This window comes from Crinia signifera, chromosome 6 (assembly GCF_055691185.1).
Source record: "Crinia signifera chromosome 6, ASM5569118v1, whole genome shotgun sequence".
Taxonomy (NCBI): domain Eukaryota; kingdom Metazoa; phylum Chordata; class Amphibia; order Anura; family Myobatrachidae; genus Crinia; species Crinia signifera.
The window spans coordinates 120,731,838-120,746,554 of NC_139222.1; the positions used below are offsets into that span (position 1 = coordinate 120,731,838).

Sequence of the window (14,717 nt, forward strand, 5' to 3'; positions counted from 1 at the left end):
GGTGAATGTGGATGGTGATCATGTACCAGCCAATTAGCTCCTAACTATCAAGATACAGACTGGGTTTGGAAAAAAAGACAGGAGCTGACTGGCTGCTGCATCATCACCTTCAACTTTATCACTTCTCCAGGCTTAATACATCAGCCCTATATGTGCATGGGTGTGGATCATTTTATTGACCACACTTAGGTTGACACCATTGGGTCGACATGCAACTAGGTCGACAGGGTTCTAGGTCAACATGCGACAAGGTCGACGAGTTTTTTCACTGTCTGCTCAAAAAACGGAAAAATCCCATGTTGACCTAGCGACCTAACCCATGTCGACCCAGACACCTGTCGACCTTCAACCATGTTGACCTAGAACCCTGACGACCCAACGTGTCGACCTAAGTGTGGTCGATAATACGACCGTATACCATGTGCATGTCTATACTGAGAATAAAACAAAAACCTACATTCTGAAAACTCAACCTCCCATATACTACCTTGACACTCCAGCTGTTGAACTACACATCCCAGCATGCTCTGCATCAGATTTAGCATGGCCAAATAGCAAAACCAAAGTAGAGTATGCTGGGATGTGTAGTTCAACAACATCTGGAGTGTCAATGTTAGCCATCAAGGTACTAATACTTAGACATAAGTAAATGGAATAAGGTTGGAGTTACTGAAGGTAAGGGATTTTGTCCAAGTATGGCTGTATTTACAAGGCAAAACCAACATTCTCTGGTGAAAGCCCCCTCCAGCAACTCAGACCTGATTACATTAAGCACAGTATACCTTTTGCATAACTATAACATCACATAAATAGATGTGCAATGATGGCTGTAACAGACTGCTTTGGAAATAGGTATAGAAGCAGACGAAGGTAAGCACCTTGAACTGTGACGTTAAGCATGAAGTTCTGTTATGTTTAAATACTACTGGTCCTTTACAATCTATGCTAGGACTTTGTGAGCGTATACATATCTCCTGCAAGGAATATGGAGACACAAGGTATGGGACTGGTATCTTGCCTAGCAGCTTAATACTGATGACATCATCTGTGGTGGCTGTACCTGGCTTGTGGTGGATATTTTGCATTGAACCACACTTGGCAGTCACGTGTTTAAGATCGACTGGTTTGTGCGTGATCTGGATCTGAGGAATGGGGAGAAGACAACATGTAAGAAACTGGCTACAGTGATCGGACTGCCACCAGAAACAGCTCAAGAATAAGTTGCATGTGGAATTTTCATTTTAAATGTACCCAGGCACCCACTTTGAGAAAGCAGATTACCAATTAACAGGAACCAGTGGCACCACTGTTTACTTATAACAGGGTTAAGGCTGCCATACATCTACAGATTTATTATGGGAGCAAGTGACATTTGACCTTTTGCTTTGAAATGCGGAACAACTGACAAAAACGGTCATTCGGTTATTACCAGTTTTTTGCCCCAACCGGCCAGATTGGACAATAAATCTTTAGATGTATGGCCAGCTTTAGTCATATAAATTGGTGTGGATCATAGGGTCAACACAAAAATGGTCAACACATGAAAGGGTCGACATGTGTTTTTCATGTTTTGTTTGTGCCAATTTATACATTTGAGTACGTGGACCCCCCTCAATTAGTATACCACCTACCCTGGATCCGATACGTAATCCCGGCGGTCGAAATCCCGACATGGGGGGGACGTGGATCGCCCCCCCTTGCGGGCTCGCCACGCAGCGGGCCCGGTGCCTCGCTACGCTCGGCACACTATTTTATTCTCCCTCTATGGGTGTCGTGGACACCCACGGAGGGAGAAAGTTTCGGGATTTCGGCGGTCGGGATTCTGAACGCCGGGATCCCGACCGCCGGCAAATTGACCGCATCCCCCTAGCCTAGCATGGTTCATTTCAGGCCAGGAGGAACCTCACTGCTCTCAGCACACTCTACCCTCCATAGACTATGAGTGGAAAAGGTAAACTACGAAAAAGTTCCAAAAATGAGAAAAAAAAGCTAATTATTTCACTTGATTCTGAGACCCGAGGACCGACTTTCAGAACCTGTGATTCATGGTTAAAGGGTGTTTATCCTCTAGCACATACTATTTATTAAAGTCCAGGTTTTAGAAGTGGATATGTTGCCCATAGAAACCAGTGATCAAAATGATGCGTCCCTCAGCTACCCCAGGTCCCAATGGCTTTACGGCCCAATATTACAAAGTATTTGTGAAGGAACTTGCCCCTCATCTTACTTTCCTGTTTCATAATATATTGAATGGTGCATGTTTTGCACCAGCCTCCCTACATGCTAATATAATAGTGATCACAAAACCAGATAGAGAGCCATCGAAATGTGCTATCTACAGACCAATATCTCTACTTAAGTAGAGATATTGACCAAGTAGGCTACATACCGGGTCGCCAGGCATCCGACAACACCAGACGAGCTCTAGACATAATACGCTCCATCCATAAACAGAAACTGCCGTCTCTAACTCTGGCACTGGATGCTGAGAAGGCCTGGTCTTTTGCCCTTCCGGGTCCTTGGCAGGATGGGTTTTGGTGGTAGATTTCAAGGTGTTCAAGCCCTATATCAATTCCCAGCAGTCACAGTATCAGTTAACCGCTTCACCTCCTCTTCTTTTGGAATCATGAATTGTACCAGACAGGGTTTTTCACTAGTAATGGAACCCCTTGCCATGAGAATACAAAATAATTCAGACATCTCTGGTTTGCAGGTTGGGTTAACTGACCACAAGATCACACTATGGCCTTTATTCAGATCTGATCGCAGTACAAATTTGTTTGGAAAATGGGCAAAACCATCTGCACTGCAGGTGGGGCAGATGTAACATGTGCAGAGAGAATTAGATTAGGGTGAGTTATTGTTTCTGTGCAGGGTAAATACTGGCTGCTTTGTTTTTACACTGAAATATAGATCTCACTTTGAATTAAAACCCCACCCAAATCTAACTCTCTCTGCACATCTTACATCTGCCCCACCTGCAGTGCACATGGTTTTGACCATTTTCCAAACAAATTTGGGTACTTGTTTCCTAGCACGGCGCCCGTCGGGGTTAATTGCATACCTTAAGTTAAGGTATGCGATGGACGAGATTTTCTGTCAATTACCAGCCTTTATTGCCGGCAAAGAGAAAATCGCGTTGATCGCGTCCATCGCATGCCGTTATAATGGCATTCGAAGCGTCCGACACGTTCAACGCGATTTTACATAGGAATCAATGTTAAATTAGCTGTCAATGTTAAAATCGCGTCCATCGCATGCCATTATATGGCATGCGATGCGATCGACGTGATCAGCGCGATTTTACATAGGGTACAATGTTAAATGGCCCCCAGACCCCATTTTTCATTGTATGCCCCCCCCCCCCATTGTTAACGCCACCCCACTATTGACGCCAACCCGAAGCATGGCCAGCACAGCGAGCCCGCGTGGGGCGGCAGTACGCGTTCTCCGACCTTTTCATACCCCCACTATCCAGGTCGGCGTGGAGTTGATCTTATATAGTGTGGCGAGCGCAGCGAGCCACCGAGGCCGAAGTGTGGTGAGGAGAGCGACCCCAGCGAGGGGACGCGTAATACCTGTGAAGTAATGCGCGTCCGCTCGCCACGCTTCGGGCTCGCTGCACTCGCCACACTATATAAAATCAACTCCACGCCGACGTGAAAAGGTCGGAGGACGCGTACCGCCGCCCATCGCGGCCTCGCTGCACTCGCCACGCTTCGGGTTGGCGTTCATCGTGGGGTGGCGTTAACAATGGGGGACCATTTCACTCATGAGGGGGGCTATGCAATTAAAATTGGGGTTTCGGGGGCTTTTAACATTGGGCCCAATAGTAAAATGGTCTCAGGGACCATTTTACATTGATTCCAATGTAAAAATTGCGTCGATCGCATTGCATGCAATTTGGTTGCATGCAATGCGATCGTTGCAATTTTTTTGGTCCCGATGCTTAAGATAAAAATTGCTGGTGCCGTGCTAGGAAACAAGTACCCAAATTTGTACTGCAATCAGATCTGAATAAGGGCCTATATGCCAGCAATGTTCTGTTATCTTTGAGAAACTGACTCAATCTCTGCAACCTATTTTATCTGAAATAGATCTACTGATGTGAATGTTCAAATATCCTCTGTAAAGCGCTGCGGAATATGTATGCGCTATATAAGAAACTGTTAATAAATAAATAAAATATATTCCAAATTTTCAGGATATAAAATGAACACTGACAAAACTGAAGTACTTGACTTTTATCTCCCAGGGCCAACCAAACTAATGCTGGAAGCTTCCTTTCCTTTTAATTGGCATAAGCGAAAACTAAAATACCTTGGTATCGTCTTACCTCACCAGCTTCATCAATTATTTCAGGCACATTTCCCTTGGGTTTTAGATCAAATCAAATCAGACTTACTTTCTTGGTCATCTCACTTTATATTATGGATAGGTAGAATACATTTGGTATAGATGAATGTCCTTCCTAGACTCTTTCAGAGCTTCCCAATCTTTGGGCAGTATTCAATGAGAAAAGTTCTCCGTGTTTTGTGGAGAATTTGTGCTTTTTTCGCCTTGGACGGAGCATTTTGCTCTCCAAAAGCGAGCAACCCTATTCAATGTGAAATGTTCTCCGTCTTTCTAAGTGATTTTCGCCGTCTCTCTCCGTGTAGAAATTCTCCATCTTTTGATGGAGAGCTGGAATGTGAACTTTTAATCTAAAAGGGTTTTGTATTTAATTTTGGTGTAAAAAAATCAGGATTTTTTTCCTGTGAAGGGGCATGTGATTTTTATTCATGTGCTTATAGCACATGAATATATATTTAATTTAAAAAAAATATATTTTTTTTAATTTTTTTTTTCTTTTTTTTTACACAGTGCAGCCAGCAGGGGGCCGGAGCGCTCGAGCCGCTCATTAGATATTCATATATTCACTGCACCCGTATGCACGTTCGGGTGCAGTGAATACTGGGTCCCCCGCTGGCTATAGGGGGGGGCAGCCTGTGCTGCCTGGGTCCCAGGGGGGCCCCCTACCCTCACATATGTTCTGTGGCATCCAGGGAAACTTTAATCTCCCACGTGCCACGTCCCACGGCTCCCTGTCAGCTCCCTGCCGCGGACGCTCGTCCGCTGCAGGGGTTAAGACTCGCCGCGAGTGGCGGCGAGTCTTAAAAACGTTGAATAGTGGGAGCAGGAGTGGCAGCGAGCCCTCCGGAACACGGAGAGTGCATGGAGAGCAAAATAAAACGCTCTCCATGCACGGAGAACTCCGTCATTGAATACTGCCCTTTGTCCCCTCCTATGTGTTTACATTTCTAAGATTTCAAACTTCCCTTTTTTGGGGGGCAAATAAACACACCAGAATTCTATTGCAAATATTACAATATTGCCCACAGAGTGGAGGCCTGAGTATCCCAGATTTTAGGTGATACTATATTGCAGCCCAGTTAGCTCATTGCGTTCAGTGGTGTAACCCCGATGGTCTGCAGGGATATTTAGCCTGCTGACTTGGGGCTCTCTTCTATGGGCAGTATTCAATGAGGCTGATTCGCCATGTTCTACGATGAATGTGTGCTATTTTCATGCTCTAAGGTGAATCTTTTTACTGAAAAAGTGAATCACCCTATTCAACGTGCAATATTTAGCGACTGCGAACAGTGAATGATGGACAATTCACCGTCTAATAGTCACCACAATTCGTTGTGGTTTTTCAATGGGTTTTTCAATGTGATTCACCGTGAGTCTATTCAATAATCAGATGGCGAATTGCTTTCTAAGTGATTTTCGCTGTGTGTCACCGTGTAGCAATTGCCATCTTTTTATGGTGAACTGGAATGTGAACTTTTAAAATAAAGGTGTTTTTTTTTAATTTGGTGTAAAAAAAATCAGGAATTTTATTCTGTAAAGGGGCATGCTATTTTTAATCATGTGCTTACAGCACATTAATATATATTTAATTTAAAAAATATATATTGTTTACACATAACAGCCAGCAGGGGGCAGAGAGCCGCTCATTAGATATTCATATATTCACTGCTCCCGATCATTACATATGCATGATCGGGAGCAGTGCTAGCGGTTCCCTACCCGGTCCCCTGCTAGCTCTCCCAGGGGGCAGCTTGTGCTGCCTATGTCCCTGGGAGCCCTGCTGCTGCCCCACAGTGTCCGGCACAGGCAGAGAGGCTTCCATCTCCCTGCCTGCCACCATTCCCCGGCTCCCTGCGGCAGTTAAGAATCGGCGTCAGAGGCAGCGAGCCCCTGCAGCATTGAATACGGTGACAGAGAGGACTGGCAGCGAAGGCTCCAGCCCTCCGGAACACGGCGGCTGTGCAGCGAATCCCAAACAGGATTCGCTGCACATGCCGAGTATTGTCATTGAATACTGCCCTATGTCTTCCCTACTCTGGATCTCGAGATCCAAACAACTTAAAGGTATAGATACCCACCTAATTGTGTCTCGCTCTCTATCCCGGTGGGATTATGCAAATAAAAAATATAGCCTAGCTCCCAGCCAATTTCCCTATGATCCATATTTTGCATAACTCTGCTTTTCCTCCGGGCATACACAAAACTTTGTTCATCCTGTAGAAGAACAAAGGTGTATTGTTTCTTAATGACATTACCAGAGATGAGAGCTTTCCCCAATTCTCTCAGATCTAAGATGACAAATGTATTCCCACTGGGAACTTTTTTAGTTCCTTCAACTCAGACATTTTCACTCTACGGTGAAGCGTTGTGCCTTAGACGGTCTTCTACTAGAGGACTGATTTCTCTCATTTATACATTGCTCGCTGATAAATCCACACCCCAACATACCTAGTATGAGAGGGCTTGGGAATTGGATCTAAACACTCCAATAACTGAGGAGGACTGGATGGAGATTTGGGACAATGCTGCCTCTAGTTCTATCTGTGTCAAAATAAAGGAAAATGCCTATAAACTACTTTATAGATGGTTTTATATTCCTGCTAGACTCAGCAAAATATACCCTGGCTCATCAGACAGATGTTGGAGAGACTGCGGTTCTGCAGGCTCATTCATGCATATTTGGTAGTCTGTATGGGTGACTATGTGTAGTACTGAGCAGATTGCTACAGCATCATGACAGTAAACCAATACTTTATATTACGGGGCCTGCAACAAAACAACCTCTATGATGTCTATAGCAAATGTATTTTTTCCAATCTGCAATAAAACCCAATTTGACATTAAGACAGTGGTTCCCAAACTGTGTGCCGGGGCTCCCTGTGGTGCCTCGGGACACATGCAGGGGTGCCCTGGGTTGGTGGTCCAGGACCAACTCAAATTATTTTGAGCAAAACCAGTGCTTCCCAATCAAAAAAGATTGGGAACCCCTGCATTTAGATATACAGAACGTGTGTAAAGTACTCTGCAAAGGGCATGTTCACTACTTTTCACTGTGATATTTAAGGAAATGCAAAATTTGAACAAAACTTTTGCAAACAACTAGGTGTGTATTTATATGTACATACCAGAGCAGTGAAATAGCTTCTACAACAGTGTGTGGAACTGTGCTGCGTGCAAGCAGCTGGAATGGGTAAATAAAAGTACAAAATGCAAGCTGTGGAATGCAGTATGATTCACTGTGGCTGCAATGTACATTGGTGCACTGGTTATGGAGGGCTATATTTGTGCATACAAGGGGTTTAACTTACTGCTCCGCCCCCAGGGATATGCTTCACGTTGTCCTTGGATCCACACTTTGATTGGACGTTACTCACATCTACTTTCTTGTGGATAATCTGCACCTGTGGGAGGAAAGAGGTTGGTGGGGTTGGTAAAACAAAACAAAGGGCATAAGGCAGGTAAGTATGATGCGTTACAGAGATGTAGTGCTTATATATAAAGGGATCATACCCAACTCGCATCCCTCTACATAACTCCTGTCAACTGACTCTCATCTATTGTAATAGAAACAATTCTAGTAGTGCTGAGATACCTTGCCACCTCCTGGCTGGTGCCGAATGTTTTCAATTGATCCGATCTTAGATTTAATATTTTTCAAGTCTGGGATTGCAACTGGGCTTGGCAGTGGTTGAAGACGACTCTTGATAGAGGCAGGAGATTTAGGAGGAGTACGCACAATGGCAATCTTTTTGGGCTCACGGTTGGGAGGCAACTGTGAGGAAAGTGAGCGGGAACGACTTGTGGGTGTACTAGGAGATCCTGGACTGCTGTAACCACTTCTCTCACCAGACTTTGGTGAGTCTGCTGGAAGGAAATTGGAGATTTTTTTTAAATAGCTCCAGTAAAAGAGAAATGCGTTAATTTCTTATTCAAAATAACCATCTATCATTTCTACGTAAGCTAACCATCTTTTGTTTGGAAGATAATAATAGAACTGAAGAAGCGGTCTAAAAAAAATAATAATTAAAAAGCACTCATAAATAAACAAGAAGAAGATCTACTTATTCATAATCCATTAATTCTTTATAATGCCTTGAAAAGCATGTGGCACACATGAGCAAGCATCAGTGGCATTACAAACAAACCACAGTTACTGCATAACATTAATATTCTGCTCCTACAGTCTGGAAAATATGAGTAGTTGACCCCATATTCAATTTTTCTTGGAGACCAACCCACCCCAGCCCCCTGCCGGGATGCGGTCATTTGATCTACAGCATTTTGGTAGACAGTCATTAGGGAGAATAAAATAAGTGTGCCGAGCGCAGTGAGGGCATGCGGTGCACTTTAAACTGTGTCCATGTCGACTGTGTTCACATTCAGGTAAAAAAACAGTGAAAAACCCCATGTCGACCTTTTCACTATCGACCTAGACATTGTCGAACTAACGACCTGTCAAACTAATGACCTTTCGACCTAGAACAATGTCGACCTACACCCATGTCAACATTTTCCCCATGTCGACCTAATGGTGTCGATCTAATGACTGTCGACCATCATGCTGTTGACCAAATTATCCCAAACCCCCCCCCTGCCCCGGTTTAAAAAAAAAGGAGACTAAATTGTGTGGCGGGCCTGTAATGCACAGCATTCATGGTGTTGTGCTGGCACCTAACATTCCCCAATAAAGTAAATAAGTCCTTAAATACACATTCAACCACACTATACATACTCACCTTGGGCCTTATTCTAGTTCACTCTTTCTGACAAAATCTTTCTTAGATGGACAAAACCATGTGCACTGCAGGTGGGGCAGATGTTACTTGTGCAGAATTAGATTTCAATAGGGTTTTACTTCAAAATGAGATCTATATTGCAGTGTAAAAATAAAGCAGCCAGTATTTACCCTGCACAGAAACAAAATAACTCACCCAAATCTAATTATCTCTGCACATTTTACATCTGCCCCCCTGCAGTGCACATGGTTTTGTCTATCTAAGAAGGATTTTGTCAGAAACAGTGAAATAGAATAAGGCCCCTTGTCCTTGGCACAGGGAGGTCCAATTGTTCAGTAGCATGCCAGGTGGTAATCAGGTTTCTTCTCCAGTAGAATGGGAACAGCTTGCAGATTGGCTAATGCAGCCCACACACGCACCGATTCCAGCGTGCGTTGTGGGCTTACCTAGCACACACAGCATCGCATCGTATGCCTTGTGCATACGATGTGCATGCGATGCGATGCTGTGCTAGAAAAAGCAGGTACAAAAAGTATGTGCAGCACATACTTTTTGTACTGTGCGATGAGGTGCCGCGGGAGCGCGCACCCCATCGTACAGCATCGCACCGCCGGCATCGGCGCGTGTGTGGGCTGCATAAGAGACCGAACACTCACAGCCAATCAGCGGTCTGTTCCCATGGTAGCACCTGCTGATTGGTTGGAGGGGTTAGATGTGCAAGAACAAATGTGGGTCCTGTCACTTTGGGAGCCGTGATGTATACACAGTATGTACATATACTGCAGCATTGTCTGTGGCCGGTTATGCTGGTTTTTTTTTAGCTTCTAACTGCTAGAAGCTACTTGAGAAGTAGACCAATGGGCACCTGGCATGCTACTGGCCAAGGGTACTGAACAGCTGCGGGGATAACATAAGCATGGAGAGTAACTGTGAGGGTGTGAATACTGTATTTATTTTAATATACCCATTACATGGGGGTCTTTAAGGTTTCATGGGGTCCTTAATGCCGTGCATGCTGATACTTGGAGATCCACAGTGGGAGGGTTGGGGGGACCTTTAGTCTACTTGTAACGGACAATATTATTCACCAAACTCAACTAAAATTGTATCAATTCCACACCCCCAGCCCAGGGGTGTGGGGATAGCCCCAGGCTTTGGGCCAAGCCTGGGTTACACTGAATAATTGGTTGGTTAATGTTTTGATTGGGGTCCCTTCCAAGTGTGTCCCCTGGCTGAGGAATGAGTTTGCCCCTTGTATAAAAAAGTACTTGCAAGTTGTTTCAATGGTGTTATGGCTTTTTTTCAATTCAAATCGTGATTTTACCATCGTGTTTGCCTTTAGTAAATCACCCCCCAAGAAAAGCCACATAATCCTGAGAATGCAAACTCAGCCATACACAATTCTTGTACCCCATGGTGGCAGGCGCCTGTTGTCCCTGGCTTTCACCACTGCACTGAATGTGGGTGCCGGACTGCTCCCCGACAGTCGGGATTCCGACAGTCATTCCTCCGACGTCGGAATCCAGACTGCTCCCTCGTGGGGGTCCATGACCCCCATAGAGGGAGAATAAAATAGGTGGCCAGCGCAGCTCGCCACTGTGCCCGCAAGGGGCTTCATTGCGCTCCCCACGCTGTGCAGTCGGGATTCCGTCGTCTGACTAATGACTGTCGGAATCCCGACTGTCGGGCTACTATACCACACCCCTGAGTGTGTGCCACCTGCCCATACATGACAACAATGTCTGCTCACCTCTTTCCGCTTTACCCACGCTAGAAGGGGGCTTCTTCTGTTCCCGTCTCAGAGCTATGGAAGAAACATATATATTAGGCAGAGAATACCCTATTTGTTCCTGAAAACATACTAGTTCTGTGCATAGCTGTCTGTAATGAATGCTAAACTGTTGTACTTATTATTCTGTGCACAGTTCTTACTGCTTAGCTACACGTTTCTTCATGTCCCCTGGATTTCTAAAACCAGAACCAGGCTCATGCGCCGGTCCTGATTTCCAAAATATGGAGGACAAAATTAATAGGGGTCCCCTGAATTTTGACAACCAGCACCAGGCCCAAACAGCCAGCAGGATAATGCCACAGCCAGGGGCTGTGGCATTATCCAAAGCATTAACCCCAAAGCCAAAGCATTAACCCCTGACTGCTCAGCCTGGGCAGGGACCATGGAGGAGTGAGGATCCTCCCAATAAAGGGGTCCCCCCTCCAGGATACCCCTTGCCCAGGGCTATCCCCGATGCCCCAGGACAGCAGGCACCGGGCTGATTTTTGGTGTAAAAATATAATAAACTATTGTGTTTTGTTATGGAGCTACAAATACCAGAAAGCCTCCCCCGCATGCAATGAATTGGAGAACCTCAAGTCCCAGCATGCGGGGCATTAAAGGGCCCCCTGGTTCTACAACAAAACCAATAGTGAAATAAAACACACACACATAAGAGAAATACAACTTTAATTCATACTAGAATCATTCATACATACTTACCTCTGGTTACCACCCATCCTCTGCTCCAGTAGACTCTACTCGGGTAACTGCGGAAGGAGATTATATTCATCAGGGCCTCAGGCATAGATTGCATCCTCTTGATCCATAGTAGGAATCCACGGGGTTTAAAAAAAGGAAAGGCACACCGGAACAACGAACTTGATGAGCCGCAAGTGTTTGTTTACACTTTTGGCTCCTCCACCTAACTAGGGTAGTGCCGGGTGACGTCAGACACCGGATCCTCCCCCAGCTAATCAGCACCAACCCCCAGGGGAGTTCGCAGCTGATGGGATAGTCAAGCCTCCATACGACTCCCATGTTAAAGTTTAACATAGAAGTCCTATGGAGGCCCCTAGAGGCTGATGCTGATTGGCTGGGGGAGTACTAGGTGTCTGACGTCACCTGAGACTCCCCCAGTTTGGTGGAGAAGCTGCAAGTGTAAACAAACACAAAAATCAGCCCACTGCCCACCGCCCTGGGGCACCGGGAATAGCCCCGGGCTGACCAGTCAGGGGGTTAATGCTTTGTATAAAAAGTTTCCCCTTGATGTGGCATTACCCTGCTGGCTGTTTGGGCTAGGTGCTGGTTGTCAAATTACGGGGGACCCCTTGTCATTTTGTCCACAATATTTTAGGAACCAGGATAGGCCCATGAGCCTGGAACTGGTTTTAGAAATCCTGGGGAACCCCAACTTTGCCCCCTGAAGGTTTTTTTTTTATTATTAAATACGGGCAGTTAGTAAATTTGGAATCACTATTGAAATGAATGGTGATTCCTATTCCTATTCTTTCTACGGCGTATGCATTGATATTCCCGAACACGACTGGGAAAACAGTACAAATACCCATTTACTGGCCATTGTAAATTCTGAAATATGAATTTACGGCCGTATGTGAGTAAGAATGGATTCGAGTACAGGTATTTATAGTAATTTGTATTTTAGTAAATTTCCCCCACAGCCTCTGAGGTCACTGAGGGGCAGATGTATTACTCTTGGTGAATAGATAAAGTGGAGCCGATAACGTGCATTATCACCTTCTACTTTATCTCTTCACCAGGCTTAATACATCTGCCCCAATATTCTTTGTGACATTGTGTCCAACGACAAATATCTTTGACTGTATGCTAAACTTATCCTTAATATCAGTTATGTTAATATTACAGATATGCAGGTACACCATACAGCCCTTCCTGACACACCATATTGCGTGAGAGTCTTGTAGTGGTAGACACTCTTTTGCTATGTGATATATGATACTTGTATATTTATGCGTGGCTGAGTCTGTATACAAAGTGGTACATTGCAGCAACCAAAGCTTCTTTCTGTTCTGCCGCTCTGCGTATACTGACTCAGTCACGCAATATATAAGTCTCTGATATCAGAATAAATGGGGATATGGTCATTAGGTCGAAGGACGACATACATTAGGACGACCACGAAAGGTCAACCGGGACTGTATGAAGGTCGACAGTCTAAAGGTTGACATGAGTTCTTCAAGTTTTTTTTACCTGACTTGTGCTGACAGGCGGTATTTCATACCCTACCATCCACTATGGCGTGGAGTGTGAACATAATAGTGTACTGAGCGCAGCAAAACCCCATGCCTGAAGCCTAGCGATCGGATGCGGTACACTAATACAGTGTCCATGTCAAAATTCGGAACAAAAAAAGGGGAAAAACTCATGTCGACCTTTTGACTGTTGACCTAATGTGTGTGTCTACTTTCTGACCCTGTCTACCTTAACCATGTCGGCCTATTTCATGTGTCGACCTAAGGCCTGTCAACCTATTGTATGTCGACCTTCATACAGTCAACCCTATGACCCATACTCAATTAATCTCCCATTTTGGTCACAGAGCAGAGCTGTACGGGACCTGACGGCTCACTGCCTGGTGCACTGAGGCTAGATGTAGGACACATCTGTAATTGTTCACAGATCAATAGCAGCCAGTTGTCTCACCATTCGGGGGAGTCTTAGGGATGGTAGGAGTCTTAGAGGGGATTCTTGATGTGTTGGCGGGGCTCCTGGAAAGTGCCTGTTTACCCAGCGCATTCTCAGACGCTCCATCCTGATGTGCAGAAAACACAGTTTAAGTCATTTATAGGAATACTAGTTACCAGCCCATGAAAATGACAGAAGAATAGAACAGTATTATCAGCGCTGGCGACCTGCACAGAGAATGGAGCAACACTAAAATTGCTCTGTCGTGATACATCTATTGGCTGCTGGCACACAAAACATCTGAATTCCTCCTATAAAGGTGAGGAGCAGCGGTAGCCTTTTATAATATAGATTGTAAGCTCCACTGGGGCAGGGACTGATGTGAATGTTCAACTATTCTCTGTAAAGCGCTGTGTAATATGTATGCGCTATATAAATAACTGGTAAGAAATAATAAATGATATAGAATTGTGTTAGTCATATAAGGCAGATAAAAAAAACACACACACATTTGCATGACACAGCATAGAACATGATTACCCACCAGAATACATAGGAGAGGTCAATACAAGCCTTATAACTATACAATCTGGAACCAGGGGACAGGGGGAGGCAAAGGCTTATCCAGGCTACAGGTCCTTATGGATTTCTTATTTCAATATTAGATTTTGGAATCAAAGTTATGGAACGAATAAGACCATCACACAATGTAGAATACAGATGATTTGTAAGGACAATTACCTCCCACACACACACACACACACTGCTAGATCTGACCTAGGCCTGGCCTTCTGTCAGATAGACACTTCTGTTACTCCTCCTTACAACACTGCTTCCTGTCACTCATGTGTCACAGCAGGGATCTCCTGAAGTCCTGTCACAGGGGTCCAGCTCAATGTCGGTTTGTTTATGCCAAGACCTTCCTTGACTCTTTGGTCTGATGGTCTGCTTAGGGACATTGTACATGGTCCAACTTTAAACAAGCTTCAACTGGCAGACAGAGGGTTTAAATGAGTTCATAGTGGATTAAATGATTGGTCTTGGCTGGATATCACCCCCCACATCATTGCCCCTCTACCACTGTGCTGTGGTAATGGTACGCTGTCTGAAGTTTCCCCAAACATGTTGTTCTACATTAACATCAATCAACTCCATTTGATCTCATCTGACCAGAGAACATTACATCAGAG

At 44.9% G+C, this 14,717-nt stretch overlaps 1 protein-coding gene across 14 annotated transcripts in view; it reads right to left on the minus strand.

Moving 5' to 3' along the window:
- Positions 1–14,717, minus strand: part of LOC146008065 (microtubule-associated protein tau-like) — a 99,311-nt gene that overhangs the window by 11,810 nt on the left and 72,784 nt on the right. For 11 of the 14 annotated variants that reach the window (XM_083146975.1, XM_083146978.1, XM_083146972.1 and 8 more), the window contains 5 exons: positions 13,546–13,654; positions 10,840–10,893; positions 7,946–8,217; positions 7,662–7,754; positions 1,061–1,142 (listed from right to left, as the gene is read on the minus strand). In XM_083146975.1, coding sequence (XP_083003101.1) covers positions 1,061–1,142; positions 7,662–7,754; positions 7,946–8,217; positions 10,840–10,893; positions 13,546–13,654 — 610 coding nt within the window. The remainder of the gene's footprint in view (positions 1–1,060; positions 1,143–7,661; positions 7,755–7,945; positions 8,218–10,839; positions 10,894–13,545; positions 13,655–14,717) is intronic. The other 3 variants (XM_083146980.1, XM_083146976.1, XM_083146974.1) reach the window with 1 other exon arrangement.